The 24,665-nt window shown below is 46.7% G+C and overlaps 1 protein-coding gene across 1 annotated transcript; it reads right to left on the bottom strand.

Annotated features, from left to right (window-relative positions):
• Window positions 1-3,879: 3,879 nt before the first annotated feature.
• On the bottom strand, window positions 3,880-23,935 carry TMEM86A (transmembrane protein 86A; the record flags this gene model as incomplete). The annotated part of the gene is made up of 3 exons (XM_079537081.1): window positions 3,880-4,307; window positions 8,427-8,691; window positions 23,834-23,935. 3 exons carry the CDS (start codon window positions 23,933-23,935, stop codon window positions 3,880-3,882), a joined length of 795 nt encoding a protein of 264 aa, XP_079393207.1.
• Between the last annotated feature and the right edge of the window lie 730 nt (window positions 23,936-24,665).

The raw sequence follows: 24,665 nt of genomic DNA, 5'->3' as shown, positions 1-24,665 counted from the left end.
GAGTAATTCTTAAAACAATCAGTCTTACAGTTGCCTCAGTGTGAAGGAGTAAGAAGCCAAGTATTAAGCATGAGTATGTAGGCAGCAGAGGAGTAAAGCTGTTTATATCCTCTGGCTTTGTTCTCCTCAACCTGCCATTTCTAAATTAGCTTCACCCTGTTGACGTCAGTGTAACTTTCACAGCCCGATACGTTATTAGCATTTAAATCCCCATTCCAATAGGAATGCTTCTTCAGCTTCAGTGGGTGTTCTGTGTGAGCAAGGACAAAGGAGGATCTACCACCAGGAAGAGAAGTTCAGCTGAAATGTATTTTCCATATATCCAATTAAAGACCTAAAGATAACTATGATCTAATACAAGAGAACAAGAGTAACTGTACCATGTGCATAGCCTCAAGCAGCTTTAGATGGGAACTGCAGAGGAACCTTTGAGAACAGCATTGTGTAAAGAAACACCTCAGAACTTCAGCCCTGGAGCTGATACTATTGGGGCCACCAGGCATGCTGCACCACTGGGGTGCTTCACTCCCTCTGTAGTGTCCCTGGGGTGAAGAGTGGGTGTTTCTTAAACACTGCACTCCTGATAAGAAGAATGGCTCAATGCAGTTTTACAGTGCAGAGACGCACAAATGACAGGCAGTGTCACAGACAATCATGTGCTTCCCACTTTCTGTTTGTTCCCTTTCATAATGAAGACTGCCTTTGCTTGGGTTAAGAGAAGAGTTTTAATCCCAAGAAAAGGTATTCAGCAGAATGCGAGCAACTGTTTAGTGTTTCTCAGGGTTTCAGAAACTCTGACAACTGTGTCAAATGAGTGTCCTCATTTGGCCTCAGGTGGGCCCTTCCTAGCAGGAAGGACACCTTCCAGGAAAATGGTCTCGTTCAAGTAATAAGGATGAAAAGTAGAGAATGCAAAGCAGGAGAGAGATTTTGGAGATTAAGAGCCTTTGCTGGCTCTTAGTCAGGCAGGACTCTTCTGGGCTTTGTAAGCTGAGGTCTCTACCTCATGTTCCTGTGCAAGCCAATGCTGATGCTTCAAAGGCTGCATCCCAGCCAGCCACTGACGGTAAGGGGACAACAGCCCACTTGGGTGACACGTGTTTCTGCCGTCCTAATTAAAGCCATCCACACACCTCTGTATCCAGAAACTGCACTTCTGACAGCCAGAGAAGAAGAGAGAGCAGGTCTCCAACTTACACTTAAAAGGTCCTTTTTTGCAAGTGTACAGTGCCTGAAAGTGGAGCAGGATGGCAAAGAAAGCCAAGAAGAAGAAGCATGCAGAAATGCAAATCAGCTGTCTTCAGTAAACTGAAGATTGCTCATTTTTAAAGAGAAAGAAAGAGATAATGGTTCGGATTGAAATTCTAACTTTTAAATCAAAGAATCACAGAATGGCTGAGGTTGGAAGAGACTGCTTGAGGTCATCTGGGAAGCTCAGGGTGCAGGGAGTTTCTCTGAAGAACTGCCAGAATAAGGATTGAGTGTACTGAACTGACCCAGACTGAAACATGCTCTGATGTGCTGGAAGAATGGTGGGGTTCACCCCAAATGCTTACATTTCCTCTTGGCAGTCTTCTGCAGAAAGCGATTTGCAAGCAGTTAAGCTTAGTAACAGCAGCTGATATCTGCAAAGAGCTACACTGCAGGGTTCAAGCTGCGGCCAGGAGATAAGCAATGCTGATGAATGAAGATGTTTTATGGTTCTAAATTCCCTTAGCAGTTTACTCCAGGCAGACCCCAGCACACTGGTGAATGAATACTGACAGTATTACACAACAGCATTAAAGGGAAGAGATTAAACCGGACTGTGCTATTTAGAATTCTTTCCCTCTCAACAACGCAGCTGACCTTTCTGATCTCTCTGAAAAGCAGTAGATGATTCCATGGGGTCAGGATGGTTAACCTAGATTTTTGTAATACTGGTTGCATTGGCGCAGATGCACCAACTGTGGGGAGGCAATGCCTGTTCTACACCCAGTCCCAACACAGAAGGCTGGAGAGGAACAGGAGAGCCACTTAACACCTCTCAGCACCAACAGAAAAGCTAAGGATGTTTCCTCAGCTGCCCCTGAGCCCAGCTGCCCTCCTTGGAAAGAGGAATTCCTGCTCTGTTGATGGTGCCAGGGACTCAGTGACAGGCTTTTGCCTGGAATGTTCTGAGCATGCGAGGTATGGCGACCGTGGTGGTTTGCAACCCACGAGGACAATCTGGAAGCTGCCCCTCCTGTTCACTCTGCCATACAAAAGTATGCAAGGGTTTATTAGGACCTGCATGGATTTGGGTCATCCCTTTTTGGCCACAGATTGAAGATATGCAGGAACCCTTAGAAACTTCCTTTGCCGCTGAATGAGCTTGTTGTGTCTTTAAAACAACTAGGAGAGCATCTCCACCCATAGTAACAACCTTAGGATGGTCAGAGGGAAAAAGCAGGTTGGAGAGAGATTCAAATGGAAATGTAGCTTGCTGTCAGATGTCCTAAATAAGAGGAGAAAATAAAATCAGTCGTATTTAGAAAAAAAAAAAACAAAACAAAACAGGGCAACATCTTTCTCATCTTTTTAAGAGAGTGAAGTCAGAAGTAATCTTGCTTCAGCAGATGGGCAGAAAAACCAAGTAAAGAATTTGGGTCAGAATTAAACAGGCTTTCCCTCATTCCTGCTGTGAGTTCAAGAAGGAAGCGGCAGGCACTTTGAACACAGAGAACTGTGCTTTTCAGGATGCTCTGCTAAAATAGGGTCTCCAAACACAAGTGCTGCAAAGCTGAACGTCTGCCACCAGCTGGCAAAACATGACAACGATCTACAGGCAAAATCAGGGCCCCGACTAACCAGTTCAGACATGGGAAATGCTCACACATTCAGAAAAGGCGCTGCAAGCAGCAGGACAGGAAAGTTTCATGAGTATATGGAATGTTATTTGTTAGAATACTGAGAAAGAAAGCTGTAAATGTTAGATTCCTATCTGCTGTTCCACAGACAAATAGAACACACGTTAGTAACATACACCCTCCAACTCCCGCTACAGAAACCAAAGATCCTCGTGTGCCCATGCTGTCACTGATGGCTGCTGACACTGTGTGATTGTACAAATGTAGCAGAGCAGAATGCACTGGTTTGTCTACCTGGATGACCCTAAAAGCCCACCAAGCTACAATTTCTGCTGCACGTGGCAATGCTGGCAGCTGTCCATAGATCTGCTCTAGAGCTTTGATCAGCAGCTATCGAGGCACACAAGCACTTCATCTCTGTGTACCTCATGCTGGGCTCTCTGCTTGGTGTTTGGCTCTCATTCAGGTTCTGCTAGGGGCTGCCCAACATGCAGCTGTTGACTCCAAAGCTCAGCTCTCATCCGAATGTGATGTTTTTACTATAGCTACAGGCTTCCTTTCAGCAGAGGCTCAAATAGCTCCAGTTTGTGTATTGAACTTGTAATGCACAAGAACAGGCTAACTTAAACACTGGTTAAACTCATTTTTACCTATGGCTTTAGCAGAGTCTGTGCCTGTCTGCCTACAATTGAAAGCAAGTCTCCTAGCACAGTGTGTGGCCAAACTTATCCATTGCACCTCCTATTCCCAGACATTCAGCATCAGTTTCAAGACTAACAAATAAAGTGCAGTAGTACAGCACTTCCAAGGTGGAAAAACTGGATGAGCAGCTACTGCAGGAACAATCTTAAGCTTTCTGACATGGACTCCACACTGAAGTAAGCTATATTCAGAGAAAGCCATTGAAAATAAAGCCCTAAGGGTAATGCTTCAAAGAAGCAAAATCAACATCACCAATATGCCTAGAGAAATGGAGATCTCTCTCAGGGGTGAATGCAGCTACAGCACCTGAGATATAACCCATACTGTTCACAGACTGTCGGCACTCCACCTAGCTCCTCTTTTTGAAGTCCTCTTCATCTCTGCTCTCTACAGCTGACAGTGCAATAAGCATTTGAGCTGCATAGTAAGTAGCCATGATGATAACACGCGAGTAGGGTACGGGAAAGCAGAACTTGTTAACTGCGATGGTCAGATCTGACACCATGAAAAGCATTGCTCCAATGCAGGCCGAGAGCTTGGTCCACGTCCAGAGGTCATTGCACAGCTGCATGCCAGCGACCGCTCGCCAGCCCATGAAGCCAATCAAGGCGATGTAGACAGCTACCAGGTAGGTGAATGGGCCCGAGAGGTAGGAGTACAGGAAGGCATAACAGGAGCTGGAAATGAGGCCCATCATCAAGCCGGCTTTCAGGTCCAAAGGCTTCATGCCAAAGGCTGAGGAGTACAGGATGTGTGTGATGGCGAACATCAGCAGACCTGGAAAGAGGCATTGACAGTGACTGCAGTCAGTAGCAAAAGAAAACATGGATACATTGGATTTGAAATATACAGAAGCTACTCCAGGTATAGATGTCCTTGTTGTGTTACAACCCTCATTTGATTTAATCAGGCACCCCACTGAGCACTTGGGGCCATTTTAATTTAAAAAAGTTTGCACAGATCGACTTTAGCACCAGGTTCCTGCCCTAAGAAAGAGTCTCAGTACTTCTACAGCTGCAGCCGAGAACGACTCTGTTGTGATGCACAACTTTTTGCCAAGAGGCCAGGTAAGCCAAGCTGCTGCAGAAAGAACAAAGCCTGTTTCTCAGATGATTCCTTTACTGCTTTGGACAGAAAGGTGAGGGCAAGGCAGAGCAAAGATAATCCCCTCTAATTATCTATCATCTGAACCATTTCACTCCTAAGTCAAATGGAACAGGAACGTTGGAATCAGAGCCATGTCAGAACAAAATGTGATAAGGTAGTGATCCTTCTCAATCTAGATAGAAAAACTAACCATAGTTAGCCCCAAACCCAAAAGAACTCAGGGACTGCATCTGGCTTTTACTCCATTTCTGCTCATATCTAGGAGAAACCTAAGCAGCTGACATATTTCAGGGACTACACCAATAAGATCTGCCAACAGTGTTATGGCTATTTGCAAGATTCATATAAACCTTAGCTGGAATCAATCAGTGAAAATAAAATGCTGGCTTCCTTTTGAAGTGCAACACGCCTGAGAAATCCCAGATGGAAGGTACCACCCTTGTGTTAATCACTTGCCACTAACCCATTTGACAAAAAATGTCACCATGTTTTGGTAGTAGCCATGTTGCTGGCTACTACTTGCACATAGTAGGCCCCAAACCCATGTTCGGTGCAGCTAAAGGCTGTTCTACTTTACTTGGGCAGGGTTAATTACAGTGCCGGAATGTTTTCATGCAGCTTTAATGTACAGAATGGAGAAAATGATCTGGGAAGCTAAGACCTACAGCAGGACACCTGTTTGCATTTTAAAGCCCAGTGCTGTGGTACAAAGGGGAACTGCTAAATCCCTCTGCTGGCAGACATCTCCTCATCCCAGTACTCTCTGAGGCAAATAAAAGGAGAAGCATCTCCCAGCCTTTGGGATCAACATCCACTCAGCCATCATGGCATGAGAGGGGAACGCACAGGAGGGAGAGGGCTAGTGAGGATTTAGTCTGCAAGGGGAGGAAATGGACAGTGGGAAGGAGAAGGAATTGCAAAGAAGGGCAACAAAAAGTTGATATTTCAGAGGTTTCATGAGTGCAGCACTGAGAGAGGAGGGATTTAGGATGAGAAATGTTTATAATGCAGGAAAGGTTAGAGCCATGGAGTGGTCAGGAGGGGAAGGTTACTTCGTCCTAGCTATGAGGAGTGATTTCTCCTTCAGTGGCATTGTGTAGAAAGTGCTGGAATAGGGAACTGAAGAATGAGTTGTCCTTCATGTAGGCAGCCAGCAGCAAGGCAGAGGAGGACAAGATACAGCAGCCAAGCAGAAGCCCAGAAAGGCAGGAGGAGTTCTGTGATATATGGTGAGGTCACAAGAGAGTCAGCTCTGAGGTTTGCTCATTCAGCGCCCACAAATAAAGCCAAGAGCAGGGAAACCTGTCAGAGATGTGCACGGAGCAGGGTGCAATTTGCTTGCATTTCTCAGCCTTTGGCTCAGCCCTCCAGTCTCACCAGGCAGATCAGCCTTTTCTATCTATCATCTGCTTCCTTCTGCTCTCTGCCTTATTCTGGGCCAGTTAGATGGAATCACAGAGCCCAGGTTTCCTTCCCACTTCCCCTGCCCTGGAGTTTCTGCTCAGGCTGGCAATGAGTCCTTTCTGTTAGCCTCCATCTTCTCTACTGAATGCATAATTGTTTCTGTGCTCCCATTATCAAAGGACATGGGTGTTAACACTGTGAAGTATCTTCCACATGCAGGAAGACACCAGTCAGAAAATAGCTTGCTATTTGTAGACTGAAACAGCAAAAATGAAAAGTGTGCCAGGAGTAGGTTCCCAGGCTCTCACCTCCCTGTAAAATAACGAACAAATGTCTTTTTATAAACTCACTGTCTCAAAAGCTATTCAACTCAACTCAGATCTCAACCTTTTTTTCTGCCTGAAAGCCATAGAAATTGAAGAGAAAATACATTATTCTCTAGTAATTCCTTTTATTCCCCTGAAATTTGAAATTCCCACAAGGGTTGATGTCAAAAGTTTGAATGTTGTCAGTTGTCAACAACAGCAGCTTGCTGTGTTTAGGAGAAAATACCTTCTGCAGGAAAGGATAAGTGGGGTGGTGCACTTTATTTGCTGACAGCTGAAATGCAACTGTTAACACTTCACTACAGAAGGCAGTAGCTCATATTAGTACAGACTGAGGCAGACAAGAGAAAGCCAAAGATCCAGGCTGAGGTTCTTAAAATGCTCCAAGAGAGCTAAGCAAGCATTCTCATTAAGTCAAGAAGAAAAATCAGTCAAAACCCACAAATTGGGTAAAAATTCCAGCTGATTTGCAGATTAAAACACTTGAACTCAATACTGAATTGCTGTGACAGGTTGGCCTTCCTCTATCATTAAATCAAAGAAGTGACTCAGAGATATCCCAACTACGTGGGAATGGGGAACTTATGCACAGCCCGTGTACAAAAACGGTCACGGTGAGAATCAGGTCTTGAATGTTTTCCAAGCCACAGCTCAAGAAGCAATGACAGGAGGCAAAACAGAAGCATGGGCAGCTGGGCCAGGGTAACTTGTGCCGAGCCGTGCATTCCTGTTAAGAGGAGGCCTGTCAGTGGGAACGCCAGCACTCAGCACAGTGCAGATGGCAACCCAAGAGATAGTTGGAGCTTCTCAGCAACATGCCCACAGTTCAGCCAAACAGATCCAGTCCCCAGGGCCTAATCTACACCCCACCAAAATCTTTAGAGTTTTTACAGGAAGTTTTAATAAGATTTGGATAAACCCTTGGGAAGCAGGATTAAAACCAGATTCAAAGCGTTTGGCTTTTCATATCTAGCATTTCACATACTTTCCTCTCATAAAGAAAGCAGAGCTTGTGGGAATTCCAGAATAGAACTAAATACTGACTTCATACAAGGAATAAAAAATAAGCCTTTGACGTTCATAGAAGTCAGAAAAGTTCCCCCATCTCATCACGTTTTCCAGTGGGACAGTCAGCAGCTAGCTAATGGTGGGTGTTAAATGAGATCCCTCTGCTGGTGAAGTTGACTTCACAAACGCCACTGATGCAGTGAAGTGAAGGACTTAAATGCTGCTGATTTCTTATGACAGTCTAAGGCCATGTCAAGTGTTGCTGCAGGCAGACTCAATGTGGCTTTAGATCATTAATCTAAGCCATTATCTTCTGGTTTGCAAAACAGTGAAATAAAATAAGTTTGTTTTGCTCTGAGACATGTAGATCTTTCTGTAGAGATGACAGGGTGTCATGGTAGGGTTTGCCCTTGATTCCCCATAATTTACATGTCTTGCAAAACCAGCTCCCATGTTTTTACAACAGGCTGCATGATTCATGCTGATGAACCTGAAAGTAGGACAAGATTTCTAATGATTTGCTCTCTGACATCCATTTAAACACCTCCCCCTGGCTGTGGGCTTGTCTTCTGCAACTTAAGGATCCTCTCTACCTTCTGTCCACTGAGGGCCTTGGCATCGTGTGTCTTACTTCTGCATCCTTGCAGAGGAGGACTGACAGATCTCCCCGCAGAGAGACAGGAGGTAGATACTTCCTGCAGCTTCATGGGAGATGCTGAGTGCTGTGAGTTTCCTCCTCTTCCCGGGACATTCTGCCCATTCCACTTTCCCAGCTCCAGCCAGATGAGACACTGCAAACACGTGCCGAGGAACCAAACCTGTCTTAATGACCTCTCTGACTTCAGGACAGCTCAAGAGAAGCTCAGGAGTCTCATCTATGCTATGACTCCTCTAACTGCAATGGATCTTACTCTAGGGATGACTGTCTCACACTACGAGGCATTTAAGCTGTACATGAGCAAACAAAACGTGTGGCAAGGAACTCACTATTAAATCAACAGACTAACAGCTGGGCACTGTGGTAACCCTTCAGGACTCACACCATACTCACCATGAATGAAGTAGCCCTGCTCCTGCCAGATGAGAAAGGCATCTCCCACTGCTGAGAATATCAGTCCTGCTAGGATGCGGCTGGCGCTCCGATGTGCCACTAAAAAATTAATTCCATGAGCCAGAAGGAAAACCCACAGGCAGAAGATGGGCAAACATTTGATGAGGGCACTGAACCAGGAAGGGCTGGAAGTTGGCAGCCAGAGGACAAAATAGACACAAGTTGCTTTAAAGAAGGGCACAAGTTTGGGGCCTTCACTCTTCACCTACAGAAACAAACATTGAAAAAAGAGAAATCAACAGAACCATCAGAAGCATCAATAGACTGACCTGCAACCGTCTCTTCTGCTCTGAAAGCTTTTCTTTCTTAGTCAGCTAGCAGCATTTCTACCCCAGAAAAAGGCTGCTTGAACTTAATTGTCATCTTCAACCTAGATCTTTGTAAACCTCTTCTGAAAACACTTCTTGGCTTCCAGAAAGGAGATGGAGGGAATTTTAGATACTTTTTATCAATCCTATTTAAAACATTTAGTCAAACCCCATTAGTGGTCTTCGTACCTCTCTTGTGTTTAGACTAACCCCTTTTATACATAGCTTTTCCTGTAGCTGAGAATATCCTGCACTCCTCAGGAGTAGCACAGCAGCAAGCAAGCCAAATAAAAGCACTAATGTATTCCCTCTTGTTTAGCTAGCTGCAGATCACCTTGAGGATACAAACTCTCTTCTAACCCATTCTCTCCCCTGCCCTGTAGGCTCATGCCTGGAGCTTGCTATCACCATGTGACTTCAAAACCCACCACATCAAACCTCCAAGGTGAGGATATCACTTCCTTAGCTGACTAATATAACAGCATCAATCACATGTTGCTTTGTCCAAGCATTACACTAATAATATACTGTCCATATTGCAGGAAATGCTTTGACTCAAGGGTCTGTTGCGTAAGTACAGACAGAAAAATGCAGCATGAGCACTGGGCTACTCACAACAAAGCCACAGCAGAGATGGGATAGAGAGCTGTACAGTCTGCAGGCTGGGCCTGCTCTTACCATACACTCATCTGGGACCATTCAGAACAGCTATAAGATAAATATTGTGTTCAGAGTCCCTCCTGTGGCACTTCTGCATTTCAGTGCAGATGTGGATAACCTCAGGTGAGAAACAAAGCTACTATTTTATTTTCTCCTGTGGCTAATGGTTAAAGCAAGGAGCAAAGGAAGAGACAGTGACTGTCTGGTGCACCTACAGTGTTGATGAGCTATGTCCAGGGAAGTCTGCAACTGAGAACCTCTTCAAGCACACTCAATCTTCTCATTTCTTTAGTGAAGCAAGATTTAGCCACTTAGTATCACAGCAGCTTCCCACTACTCATGGCCAAAAGACGTGAAGGCCTTATACAGTGAAAGAGGACTTGGGGAAAAATTTGGAGGGATCAGAGCCGAGTTCACACTGCAAAAGTCCATTGAAAAGTGAACATCCATGTGTGCAATGCTGCAGTTCCTTATTTCAAGCAAGGACCCCATGCTCCAGAAACGTGAAAAAGAATTGCTGGTCTATTTTTTTTTCCCAAATCACCCAGCTCTACTTCTGCTTCCTGTACCGTGGAACATCCTTGCTGTGACAAAAAAAACGATACTCATCTTCATTCGGCGTAGCATGTTTTGGTGCAGACTGCCTGGAATGCCTGGAGGCTATAGAGCAAATATCTCCACGCTGACAGTGCTCAGTTAATAAAGCATGTAGTCATCAAAATTCAGGAGGTTTTACAGCCATAAGCAAAGGGAATAGAGTGAAATTGGAAGACAGGCAGAAGCAGTGGAGGGCATCTTTACATATGGTATCTAAAAGGGAGTGCAATCTCCCTTTAGTCGTATAGCAAGACTATAAAGGGCATCCCAAGAAGACAGAGCTTTCAAAATCATTCTCACATCCAATGGAAAGTTCCACAGCATATCAGCAGTTTCTTCACAGTAAGGTATTTCATTGTTCCTGCATACATTATTCATAGGCTATTGCCAACACAATTTTTAAACGCTCCATTAAACAACCAGGCTACACAATTCACTCACAAAAGGACATCAGAAAGCCGCTAAGTTTCTTGTATTACATCGTGAGTCCTCTACTTATGTTGTCTAAATTAGTCACCATTCACCTCCCCTTGTCTGGATTTCTTGGAAGAACTGTGGCAGCAATAACTGGAGTAGAAATAAAAGTCACAAAATCCCACATAGTCCCACAGCACTGGCTGCACTAGGAACTAGCGAGTTACATGGGGGGGAGTGGAGCCACACTTCCTCCTCCTCTTTTGAAGTGATGCATCACATTGTCCTCAGCCACCTCCAAAGCTGCTGCCTGGCTCCAGCTCTGTCCTCTCCCCTTCTGTAAAACTCTCTTGTTAAACACATAGTTGCTCACATTCTCTCTCTCACAATTGCAGAGATGGTAGCACTCCGGCAGGATCCCCATCTCTGTCCTGCCAGCCATGAAGGATCTCCACTACACCATAACGAGCCTGAGACCTTCAGGATGGACAACTAACTGCTTCCAAAGATAGAAACGATTTGCAGCATCCACAGTGCTGCAGGTCCCTGTAGCAGTCTCAGCTAAGGTAAGTAATATCTTTTATCTGTGAAGACGGAAGTCTGTGCTGAAAAGTGTCATTCAAGTGCAGCCTTGTTTGCAAATCACAGCAGCACCTTAGAAGCATACAGGAGAATATTTGGGTTAATAAACGCAGGAAGTTTCATTTAATACCCCATCTTAAAATAAAAACACCTGCAGTTTGAGCAGTTACCATTACGATCACAGCTTACCCTCCCCTGTGTGCACACATGATGAGACAGGTTTTAATTACATTTGTCGTTTTCCCCAGGAACCTTGCCTTACTGAATGTGAGATCTGCAGTTGTGCAGAAAGGCTATGTTTGCTTCGTAACCTTGAAATTATCATTTCCTACTATCTGAATTTGATTTTTCCAAGCCCAACCAGCATTATTTTAAAATAAGTGTTTGCATTATTTCCACCCTAGGAACAACTGAGTAATTCTTCAGGCATAAGGGGTGAGATTCCAGTCTCAGTTTCTCGCCCGTAACTCTGGAATGTAAGAGTTAGAGTCCTCACATAAGAAAAACCTCATAGACCTAGAAGGCATCTCATCATTAACTCTTTATTCCCTTGCACCTTTTCTACAAATATACTTCAAATGAGTTATTTCAAAACATGCTCTTGCCTATCACTCTGTGCTCAGCTGAGCTCCTATGCTGGCTCTGACCAAAAGCAGTGCTCCATGAGGGACACTTCACAGAGACAGAGGTTCCCATGGAGCTGAGATCCAGGCACACATCCTGCTGGGATGGTGTGGCATCAGACATGTTTGGGAGAAACATTGCAAGAAAGGCTAAAGCAACAGAAAGATGAGGCTGGGGGATTTCCCTGTTTGGACAAGTGGCTAGGACCTAGGTAGAGAAGGTGGGACAACTTGCCATCCAGAGGACAAGTCATGGCTGGTATTGGGACACGGTGTACCAACATGAGCGGAGGCTGTGGCTTGAGGAAAGCCAAACACATAATCCATGACTGAATTTGCCTGTACCTTAGGGAAGGAAATATTGCTTGGCTGAATGGGTAAATTGCAGCAAACCAACCATCTCCTTTGCACTTGTGTCTCAAAGACAGAACTTGAGATGTGGCTGTGTCATAGCATTGGAAAATGAAGGATTTGCTGCAGGTGACAAGATCTTTGCTAATGTATGACTTTTTTATGGCTTTAAGGTGGGTTTTGCCATTTTATTAAAATGCCTATTGAATTTTATTCTTATTTCTTTTCTTTTTCCACTGCTCATTCACTCTAGCTGACACACAGTACAGAAAACATCTTGAACATATTACAAAACGTTTGCAAGCTCAGAATTTTAAACTGAGCATAATTCAGGGCATTTTTTCATCTCCTATGTTTACCAAGTCATTTAGAGTCTTTAAAAAAATAGTTCAAGTTGCTGTAAAGACACTATGTCTGTATTTGTGGAATTCCAATGGAAATATGCGTATTTATTAAATTATCTGCATTCAGACAGAGCCAGTGAAACCCTCCAGAGCTTAGAGAGACCATGGGGAAGTTGTGTCCTGCCTCTCACCAAGAGATGTACACCCATGATCTTTAAACAGAACCTGGTACTGACACACAGAGCTCCTTGGAGGCTCATAGCTTGGATACCCCCTCCCTGCTAGGGATTCATAGGTGTACAGTATTCCTTTTTGTTTTGTCTGTTCTTGTTCTGCTCCAGCTTGGAATATTGCTCATTTCCTTGTTGTTGTTGTTGTTCAGCAGTGACAGATGATGCTATCACACAAGTACTCCAACCACGCTGTGGTTTGGTATTGGTGTAAGACTTCTTGAGAGGTTAGGCTTGCCCAGGAGGAAACACAGCTACAGGAGGAGAAGTAATGCAGGGCAGTGAAGACCTGGAAAAGGTACCCAATGCACAAAATATATGCTGGACCTAGCATGCAGAAATAACCAAAAGCTTCATACAACAGCCCTTAAGCTATATCCTCAAATTAGTTATTGATGACTAGCCAAGAGCCCAGAGGCTGCTAATGACCCTGGGAAGCAACATGGGATATCAAGGACTGTTTTTCTTTTCACAATTCCCCTAAATCAGCCCACACAGAAAATGAGCATGCAACCTCATCTGCACAACAGCTGTGTGCCAGCTTGCTATGGGGCTACGGTTCACACCCATCAGGTTGTAAAATGCTGTTTTCCACGAGAAGTGTTTTAAAAATAAAACCCCAGCTATTCCACTGAGCAATACTTGAGCACAACTGTGCACGCTGGCCAAAAAAAGCTCGGCTGCTGTCCTCCACCCATCCCTCCCATCAGCCTTGGCTGCTTGAGTATAGTTTTGTGTATCAGTGGCTGAGCATTGTGGATCCTACCTTGGTTCTGCCTTACTATGACAATAGCTCCCACCCAAGTTGTGCACCAATAAGTATTTGTGTGGCTTTCTTGCCACATATCATGATGCCACTGCTCGTTTTTCTCATTACCTAGCAAATATGGCTCTTAACAAGGCACTGAAAATCCTCTGCTGTTCAAGCCATGGAGGAGTGGACCACTTCAGACCTGCTTCAGCCCGGAGATGGACCACAATTAGGACATGCAACAGACTTGTCCTCTGCGGAGCAACTGGGAACCAACATGATTCTCCATCAGGCTATGCATACATATCTTGAAACATATAAGAAACTATCTTATGTGTAATCAAAATGAGTAGACTCTAAGGTGAGAAGCCCACATGTTAACAAGCCAGTTTTCCCCAATTTTCACTACTCATCAGCTTTTGCTAAACTAAGAACAAACACAGCAGTGCTGAGCAACTCCTAGCCACAAACTCAGGAAAAGTCACCAACCTCCTGGCCTTGCTGCACTTCCATCCTTTCTCAGATGGTGCAACATCACACCTTCTGCATAGGTGCATGCTGAAACCATTATAAATGAGGGATTTTTTTTTATGCAGGGGGTCAGATGTATGTGCAATAGGAAGTCTGAGCTGCTGGGTATTGGCACCATTTACATCATCCCTTTCCAAGGCAAACGTCAGGGCCCTCACTGGGCCACAGAGCAAAGGCTGGCAGCCACTTGGGATGCTCAGCTCTGCATCCCTCCTGCATGGATCGCAGAGGTATGAGAAGAGAAGGTTGAGATTAAAAAGGGCCAGCCAGCCAGCACTTCGTATTCCACAGATTGCTGAAACATTAAGGCTGGCTGGGATGGCCCCAGGTAGGTGAGAGCACAGTGCTCTCCCTCCAACTCTGCTCTCCCACAGGAGCAAATCAGCTCCTGGGGAGTCACTTGCCTTTCATCAGGGAAGGAGTTGGCTTGTACATGTCCCAAGCTACTCCTGAATGAAATTCCAAGAAAAAGTGTTTGTTTACAGAGTGACAGAGTTACTAAACCAGCCAATCAACCTGCCTGAAGTATTGTGTTAGTGCAACATACTTGTGCAAGCCAAGTATTAATAAGAGGGCTTACGTTTCTGTTGGATGTGCCATGAGTCAAGCATCCCATGCAGATGGCTCCTAAACAAACTCCATGTGCTGCAGGAAATTCAAAGTGATTGATAAACCCTTCTCCCCTCAGGTGGAGACAAGACTTACATAATGCCTAATAAATCCCCCAGGAGAAGGTGGTCTGTAATTCACCTTTGGGAGGTTTGTATGTGCAGATAATGGACTGTTTGGCTCCACTGGGCTCATGCCATGCCCTGGCCAGGCCCTGCAGCATTTTATTGCGGCTGCCCCTCAGCACTTAGGGCCTCTGTTTCTCTGACAGGGTGGTGCAGTCACACTCTTCTTGTGCTTGACTGTCCAGCCAGACCAGTTTGCAAGTAGTCAAAAAAACAGGTTTTGTCTGACAGGAGATCCTCTGTTCAGCACAAGCCAGAAGTAGCTAGCAGGGGTTGGCCTGAAAGCTTCCTGTCCCAAAGGGAATAGTCCTCCCAGCCCAGCCATTTGCAGCAGGGGCAGTGGGACCAAGGCAGCCACTCCACCCAGGGAAAAAGCAGTCTCTTCAGCCTCTCCTGCAAAGCAGAGCTGATATTCTGGCTTGTCTCATACCTTCCTGCACTCCAGCAGCCTGTACCATCCTCATCCCCATGGCTCAACTGCATCGCACCCCACCTTAAGCAAAGGAAGCTCCAGCCACAACTTGGCTGCACAATTGAGAGCTAGAAGTACCCTCTCTTCTTTATCTTTCTTTCCTTTTTTTTTTTTTTTTAAAGAACAAGCTATGGCTACTTGCCATAAAAATACAATTAAAATTTTGGCACAGGCCCTCGCAGTCCTTGGGTGGTGAATTCAGATATATTACTGCACAAGTTCTTGGCACTGGAAGAGTCACCCTTTGGTGAGAGACACAGGATAGCAGGCAGCGGGTGAGGATTAATCAAACTGGCATCTAAAAAGGGCACCTCTGTGGGGCTGGGCTGCCCCACACGCAGCTGCATGCAGAAATGAGAACTGCAATAAAAAGTTTCATTTCCAAGCCAAGATCCTGCCTGACTTGCAGTCACATCAAAATTCAGCCTAATCACCAGATTAACCCAGGAATGGAAACCTGTTGGCATTGAGAATAAAACCTTCCATACAACGTTTTTTCCCCCCAGTGCAGTGAGAAGGGAGCCAATGTGGAGCAGCAGTCTGGTCCCCCAGCAGTTTGCTAGCACCTCTGCCTGGCAGTGGGGCAACATTTGCTTCCAGCATCAGCCTCTCAGGGCAGACTGCAGGTCAGTGCCTGCGGGCAGCAGTACGGCGGGGGCACTGCAGGGCCACCCAGCTGCATGGCAGCACACCAGCATGCAGCACAGGATGTTTTGCATCAAGCCGGCTGGCAAGCATGTGAGCAAGGCTCACCATGTCCCAGGAGTGCTGGCATGTGAGACTGCAAGCATAGCTCTCGATGTCTCTTTCCCAATGAGCGCTCTCCAGGTAGGATTTCTTCACTTTAGGCTGCTGTCTGTCCCTAGCACAGGGCACTGCTCAAGTTTGCTTTATCCAATGCTTTACTTTGGCTGTGTTGTGATGGGAGTAGGCTATAGAAGACTGCACAAGGCACATAACCTATGAAGGATATTCAAATAAATGGCTTGAGAAGGTAAAAGAGATGAGGAGTTCTAGACAAGCTTTATGGTGTTTTCCAGAGGACAGGAAAAGGGCTACAACCATGAGTCCTTATCTAGCTGTCAGGGAGGGGGGACGTGCAGGGCCAGGAAGAGCTGGCAGGCAGCCTTCTCTCCTGCCCCTTCCCAAGGCAGGGCAGGATACACCCAACTGGCACTCACACAGAAACAGCAGTGCCCACGTGCATGCAATACAAGGACAACAGCAGCTCCACCTTGTCTTCAATTCTTTAATGAAGAAATTAAAAGATGCTGGATGCTGAGCAGTTGCACTGGCCATGCTCACCAGACTGCTTTCAAGGTCAGTTTTGCTCAGCACCAAATGTGAACCAGGAGCTCTCGGATATTGTAGCACTGTGCTGTCACACCTACACCTTAGAAAAAGCATCTGCAGACACTTGCAAAATAGTGAGGAGGAAAGCCTCAAAAAGGAGAACGGAATCTCGCTTTCAACAAACTCCTACAGGAAGATTTACACAGGGAACAGTCCCATAGCAGCCTACAGCAGGGGCAGATGGTTCCAGGGCCAAGGAAATCCTCCTCACTGTGTTAGGGCATTGCCTGTGCCGCACAGTGCACCAGGAGAATGGAATCACTACAACAGCCAGACCACATAGTCACAGGGGTGTCTGCTCCAAGGAGCCCTCAAGATGCTGAAGTCTCTCTTTAGCAGATGCCAACTCATAAGATGAAAATATAGACAAACACACTTCACCCTGAACTTAAAGCTTGGCTCAGATACACACGTTTTTGTTAGGACTTGTTTTATTTGGGTTAGTTTTTCTTTTCTCCATTACCAAGGATCATCTGTTCTGTCTGCTGGGCTGGCACAGGATCACAAGCAGGGCTATTTTAACAAACTTTGTTTAATCAGAAGTAGAAATGATTGACTCCCATCTGTAGCCATCCTACAGCTGTCAGCAGTTCTGGAGATTGCTTTTGGAGTGCAGTCAGCAATGTACCACCGCCAGTGACCAACAGAATCACCAGTCAGTTCAGATGTCTCTGCAGGGGCCAAGAGAGCTGTCACAGACCCATGCTTTCAGGGCAGCCCATTGGCTCTCAGAAATGAAAACAAAAAAAAAAAAATTGCATTTGCCTGCCAGCATCTTATCTCAGAGCAAGGATTGCTTTTCCCTCCTGGGATTCCAGATCTTCCCTTTTGTGCAACAGAAAGCAAGCCCCTCTAAGCGTTTCCTTCACTGCCACACTCACAAAAGAAACCCTTGCAGACATTTCAAAAGCCGAGCCATAATGGATCTGTCTTTTCTCCTCACCCATCGGAGCTGCAGTGCTGTCACTGCAGGGGCACACACCCTTCCTGGGTACGTGAGGTCAGGTGGGTCTGCATCCCCAGCACTGCTGGGACCTTGATGCATGGCCATGAAGCTACACGGAGCTTCAGCACACAGCCAGCATCACTGGGCAGCCCTCAGGATGGGGCAGGGCAGTTATTTGGCTTCTCACTAAAATCCAGATATTTCTTCTGTGTATTATCCACAAGTCATCTAATCATAGAATGGCCTAGGTTGAAAAGGACCACAACGATCACCTAGTTTCAAACCCCCTTGCCACGGGCAGGGACACCCTGGAGGTGTTTCCCAGGCAGAAATCTAGCGAATACAGCAGTGTTGTGCTGAGAAATCCAGGAGAGATAGCTCAGCCTGTCTTGTGACTAGTGCAAAACTGAATGAAATGCTCCACGTGTGTAACATGTCCTGAGGGCTGAACGCTTGTGAAACGTTGTTAAAATTAGAAGGGAAAACAACAGCATATTTGGAGAGTTGCCACCCTGTTACCTGATTAAAAGCTGGTAGCCCTCCTGTTTTGTAACCAGACCAATATGTTTTAAGAGAATGGAGGATGTAAGGTCAAAGTATGACAGTGGGGTCACAGATTTTAATTCCAATATCTGTTCTCATGCCAAGACGTGACCTGGACAAGCCAGTATCAGATACAGATTACATGAAGATTAATTGGACTTTCCCACCCAGTTTCAACAGGAAGGGGCAGCCAGGGTTGCAGATGCAAGCATCAACCTACATTATCACTAACCCACACGCTCCCAGGATTCACACTAATGTATTAAGGGTTTCACTTGCAAAACCCCTGCTGCAATCACCACACATATACAAATGCAGACCATGCTCACAAATTACCATGCACCTGCTTACCAGGGTAATGCCCTTTACACTGAAGGAGGAGTTCCATGCTTGCATGAGCCAATAAATAACCTGGAAAACTTCAGAAGCATCAGTTAAATAAGCGTGGTCACACTCCTTTTATATCAGGGTTGCAAGGAAAAGCCATGCAACAGGCTTGTTCTGCTGCAAGAGACTACAAGCCAGCTCTGACTAAGGCCACAACAAAACCAGAAGACAGGAGCTGTGGGTTCAGGCTCTCAGCCAGCACAAGCCCACTTCTGCTGAAACCATAGCAGACACAGTGACTCATAAGGCTGAGGATCTGCCCCATGTGTCTAGCACGTGCTGAAAAATGTGCAGCTGGCTTAGCTTCAAACCTACCCTCAATCTGAAGCAGTAACACAATCAGAGACTACTTGCTGCTAATGTAAATGGACTTATTTTGATACAGAATCGTAAATTCAATGCCTGATAGTAACTGGTGCCATGTTGGTCTCCAAAGATGTTATCTGGTGAGGGGCAAAAAACAAAAGCCCAACAAAAAGTCTGAAGGCTATTTCAGTAACATGGCTTACCTAATTTCCTCACTCTTAGAAGTACATGTGCTGCAGTAACTTAACTTAAATAAGCTAACTTTTGGGAAAAAGTGTAGCCTGCTGGCAGAAACCAGGTGTTTTCATTAGCTCACCACTAGGTGAACCAAAACAGCCACCACCCTCGTTTGCAGGCAGATTAGCACCTGCAAGTTTAAAACCAGTACAAGCAACACAAGTTCCACTTACCCAGAGAGCAACTGCATCCTGTGCAAGGGTGGATCAGTCTGCAGCATAAGCCCTGAGCTCTCTGCAGATGTCTGAAATCCATCCCACAGCAGTATGCTTGGTATGGATCTACAAATCATGCCAGGCAGGAAGGCTCCCGCACAGCCCACCCACCACCTCTCAGCTCTGGGGGCATGCAGTCCTCTCCTAGACTCAGCTTTCTGCTCCTTGTTACCTGGATACCCACTCACATTCAGCATTACTTGGAGGGAAGCTCCACACTGACACGTTTGTCATACAAAAACCTGCCATTAGCCCATTAGCTCAAATGCTATTTAGATGATAGTGGTATAAGCAATGAATATAGGAAGGGCACAAGACACAGTAACCATCTCCTTCATTTTGGGCACGCTGCAGTAAGCAAAATCTCCATCGTAATCACAAATCTATTGGTCATTTGTGTGATATGAAGGGCAGTGAAAAAATGAAGCGCTAATATAATATCCACATCGGCCTCCAGAGAGGAAGGGAGTTACAGAACTGATCATCTTCTCATAGCTCAAAAGTTTCCACACGGTGCCAGATGCCAATTTTTTCCTCAGAGCCTCATTTCACTGGAGTTATTGGTTCCTCAGTATTACATAGCCACCCACAGAGAAAGATAACTTTGGCTCTTCCGTTACACTGGGTGTGTTCTGGATGGAGATACTTGAAAAGAGAATGACAGAAATACATCTCTGTCCATTAAGAGGAATTATGTATAAGTACAGGCTTCTGAACCAGACCCATAACCTTAATACACAAAGCACACTTGGAACAAGAGCCGCGTGCGACTCGAGCGATACACTCGAGTTAATGAAGCCTCTAATCTACAGCACCGCCTGCAGCAGCCATCAGCTCTAGCTGCTTAATGCAGCCACAGAGGGACTGGGAAAAGCATGAGACAAGTCCGCACTTTGTAGCTCTGCTTTCAATACAACAGCAAAGGATGAGAATGGCAGTGCCGGAATGCCCAAGCTCAGCCTTAAAAAATAAAGAAATCATGGTACAGTACTACACCTGGACACTTACTTGCCTAAATCAGCACAGGTTGTCCGGCCAAAGCTTTAAGGCTCTTCCTGAAAGGAGTGACTGACATAAATGCTGCTAGGATCCTGCTAAGCTTACCTGAGGTGATGCCTCCCTTCCTTATTTCAGTGAGTTCAGAGATCTCATCTACAACTCATTCAAATTGGCTTGGTTTTTATACAAGCACCATATTTTCATAATCATCTCTGTGGTATGTAAATGTGCATGTTTGCAAGCCTCCTGTGTAATACAATTCCACTTTATGATGTATTTTAGTAACTGGAAAATTATAATGAAAGCAACAATGCTGGGTATAAGCAAAGAGAACAATTAAAATAAACCTCTCTACCATTATAGTTAGTTCTTAGATGGCTGCTAATACTTTATTCCTTTGTGCAGAATTAACACATTCTCTGCTTAAGAAGAAAAGGTTCAAATAGTTTGAGGTGGAATGTGGTTTTTTTTCAGTTTGAGGATCATGGAACATACCTTCTACCAGCAAACCTTTAAAACTATGCTTACACCTTCTACTGCTGCAGTTGTGCATAGCACGCAGAGTCCTTAGGCAGCATGGTTTATGTCAGGTTTCTGTATTCAACTGGATCCACCCCATATCCAGCCATATCCTGTATTTGTTACTTTCATATCGTATATTTCTCTCTTTTTCTTAGCCCAGTTTTTGTAAATGACTTTCTTGTTCCCTGACAGTGACTCCCTGCTTCTACCCAAGGGTGATGAAGGCTGTTCCCAGCAGGGCACCTTGCAGGAGAAGGCACCAAGGCCTCGACTTGCTTGATGCAGCCAAAGCAACGCCTTCTTCTCCAGTCCAGCAGTCTCCATCTAAAGATGCAAGTATGTCAGAGAATGAAAGGGAAGGGATGGGGACTGTTCATATATGGCTTCTGGGCAAAATCAAACAGGGCTGTGCTAGACCAAGTAAGAACTAGGTATGGAGAGAGCGTGTTACAGGAATGAGAGCATCACTTAATGTCTTTATATGTCCCATTCCATTCCTCCAAGGTGATGTGTGAAGCCCTATGCTTAGTTTAGCTAACTTCATTTAAGGGGAAAGGGATGTCTCTCTGAACCCATAGCATCACATAAGTGCCGGAGTAGCTGCACATCTCCAGGCTCACCTGCTCTGCATCTGTAACCCCTGTGTAGTCATGGAACCTGCTGGAGAGAGGTCCTTAGGGCAAGGAAATCTCCCACAGCTTAATGCTAACAACTGCTTACCCACTAAGGAGAAAAAAAAATCTAGAACAAAAATTACTAATGAGGCAGCCTGAGGAAGAACTTTTATTAAGATAGGACCAGTGATGAGTGAACAAGAAGAGAATTAAACCTCACATATCTATAATGCAAGTGTGCTGCTTGCTAAAACTGCCCTCCAACCTCAAGCTTTCAGCCCACTCAATTTTAGGCAGAAAAAAAAAGCAGCTTCTAATCAGAGGAATATCAGCCATAACAATTTTTAAGCAGGATGCTCCTGCTTGCCTAGCAGAATAAGCAGAGGTTTTCCTCCAAGGTGACTTCCAACCAGAGCAAGCACTGTTCACCAGCTGGAGCAGTACTGGCAGACATGCACATTTTCACTGCCACAGCCCAACTCTGTCCTGTCTGGACTCCAGCACCACCAGGACCCCAAAACACTACCCTGCTGAGTACCTGGCACAATACTTTAAGTGTTTGAGCCACAGACTTCTGTATTTGTGGGCACATTTCCCCCTTGGAATATCTGCATTGTGCAGCAACAGAGATGACAGTTTTGCACAATGCTGCAGACATGCCAAACCCCCAGGGCCATGATGCACACCTGGCAGCCAGCACTAACAAGCAGTCCTACCCGCCATATCTCTCTGCCTCCTCTCTGTGGTTCATACGTCCATGCATGATTTCTTCCAGCTATCGGCTGTGCAGCAGACCTGGAACTCAGTGTTTTAAGTAAACCGTCATGTTTCTTGCAAGAGGGTCTTAGTGGGGGTGATGCAGGAGATCAGGTTGTGCCTAAGTAATCCAGGCCATCTGCTGTAGTGATGCACAAAGGCTTTGAAAACTGGAAAGAAAACCATGTCACTTTTGGCTGTGTTCTTCTAGTATCTTCCCTGTTCAGGCTGATGCTGCAGAACACCAGGAGAGAACACACGCTGTAGACAAACCAATTCACCTGGCTAATTTGATTATGCCATGGGTGCTGCCCCTTAGACAGTGCCCCTATCAGGAACAGCAGAGATAGTCACACTGTCTCCAAACACCTGATCTACCTATGCAGCAAAAGGCAGGGCAGCACAGATAAGACCTGGGCCCCAAGGATAGCACCTCACTGTGGCCAGACTGACTGCCCACTGCTGTTCTCTTCAGCACCCAACTGGCTGAAGAAAGTCCACCAGCTCTACAGCCCACGCTCAGTCCTTCTCATCCCATACACAGCTCCACTTGCAGCTGTGCAGTGGCCATGCCATGCTCCCAGGCAGCACAGAACACTGTTCCAACCTGCCCATAGTGGCTGCAGCACAGCCAACGCCAGAGCCATCCCGCAGCTCCTTCAGGAGAAGAGCTATGTGAAAATGCACCAAAGGCAATGTGCAAAGAACTGCTCCTTAACACACTGAAGGATGTCAGCTCTGTGCTGCGATCTCTCTGGAGGATCAGACCAGCGCCTGCCAAAGCCCTCCCACATCTATAGCTGTGATAAACAGCTGCAGCTCCGGTCACAGCTCCTGGTGTCATCATCTCTCCAGCAATCTGCAGCCTCACACCTGCGTTATCTGCCTTTGGTGAAGCAAAGGGTCGGTATGTCAGGGATGAAGCCAGAGCAGAAGCATGTGTTGTTACATGACAAAAGATCAAGTAAAGAAAACACTGTTTCCATGTGCCACCCTGAGTTACCTTCTGGTAGAGGTAAAGCCTTCTTTAATTACAGCCTTCCCAGTGCATACTCACGTGGTAATCACTTGCCCTTTGCTGCAAGACCACCCCGATTAACCAGCCCTGAGAGCCATGGACTGTCACCTTTCAATCACAAAACGAACTGCCAGATTTTAGCCATTCCAGCATTGTCCCAGGGAAAGATTTCATTTCTGCAGTACAAGTACACAACTCACTGTAACCAAAGCATTACTTAGATGAATTTAGCACAGCAGCACTAAGAGACCAGGCCTCTTCAGTTATTTCTGAAAAGCACAAGGAAAAAATAAGTCATTTGGCCTTAAAATAGTGTAATTTACAGGCTACTTCCCTCTGTCTCTAAAGATAAAAGTCATCCCTAAGCTGCTGATGAACTTACCAGGTACATGGTAATGACTGGGGGAAAATTCATCTGAGCAATCAGACAATGCGAGCTGTTGTGCAGCACTGGCAAAGGAATTTAAAAGTTTTGAACCTTGGCTCTGAGAGTTAAAGACAGGGGGAAAACCGGACTGCTACCTTTCAATCTATGAGATAAAACATGGAAGGGTGGCGGGGATCTGGATAGCCAGCAACCACAACTTTTCACATCAGGATGATGACAGTCACACAAGGACACGGGACACCAACATAGGTGTTTGGTGCTGAGGGGAAAGCACTGCCAGGCGACTCTACTGACAGACAGCTCTTCTTACCGCACCTGCTGCTGTTGCTGCATTCAGCCAAATCCCTTGCTTTCTAGAAACAGGAGCATACAAAGCAGCGTGTGACAGCACAGCTTCTCTGCCGTTCTACTGAGCGCTTTGTCTTCTTCCAGCATCCCCTCCACCCGCGGGGTCGGGACTCGGTACCACACGTCCTCCACGAAGGACAGCATCGAGCTGCTGCTCACTGCCTGTTACGGCACTAATTAAGCTTCGCTGACTCCCCGCGGGACAGGCAGGTGACACCATCCCCGCCTCACCTCCGCTGCTCCCGGGGCAGACCCGAGCAGACGGCAAAGCAGCGTCCGGCTCCGCGTGCAGCGCCGGCCGAGCCGCCAGCTGAGCACGTCCGGGCGGGAGGGGGAGAAGGCACGGCGGGCACGGGGCTCCACGGGAGCCCGGGGCAGCGGCCACACGGAACGCAGCCAGGCCTCGGGGCAGGTGGGCGAGCCCAGGAGGACGTAAACATCAGCGCTCCGAGCAGATACATCGCACACAACGCAGATCTGCCGTACAGATGTTTACAAAAATAACAGCAGGAAGAGGTGAGAAGCCGCAGGAGCCGCGCCGCCGGAGCACAGCCGCGGCGGGGAGCAGTTCTCTGCGGGCAGCGGGTATGGGGGCAGCCGCGGGGGAGGGGTCGGAGGCAGACGGCCGTGCGAGGGCTCGGGTCCCGCTCCCCCCGCTCCCCCCGCTCCCCCCGCCAGCCCGCCCGCCGGCCGGCCGCACGGCCCGCACTCACCACGGTGACGGGGGACACCATATCGGCGGCGGGGCGCGTCCTGCCGAGCCGTGCCGAGCCGTGCCGTGCCGCCGGCCCTGTCGCTCCCCGCCCGCCCGCCGGGCTGTTTTTTTAGACAGCCGTGACGTCAGCGGAGGGGGGGCCCGGGCCCTGCCCCCGGGAGGCGGAGAGGGGCGGGCGGGCCTCCCCGCGGTGCGCGCCGCGCTGCCGCCCCGGCTGCGGGCAACGCCGATCCAG

The sequence above is a fragment of the Tetrao urogallus genome (assembly GCF_951394365.1).
Source record: "Tetrao urogallus genome assembly, chromosome: 6".
Taxonomy (NCBI): Eukaryota; Metazoa; Chordata; class Aves; order Galliformes; family Phasianidae; genus Tetrao; species Tetrao urogallus.
This window is presented reverse-complemented; position numbering and strand designations above follow the sequence as displayed.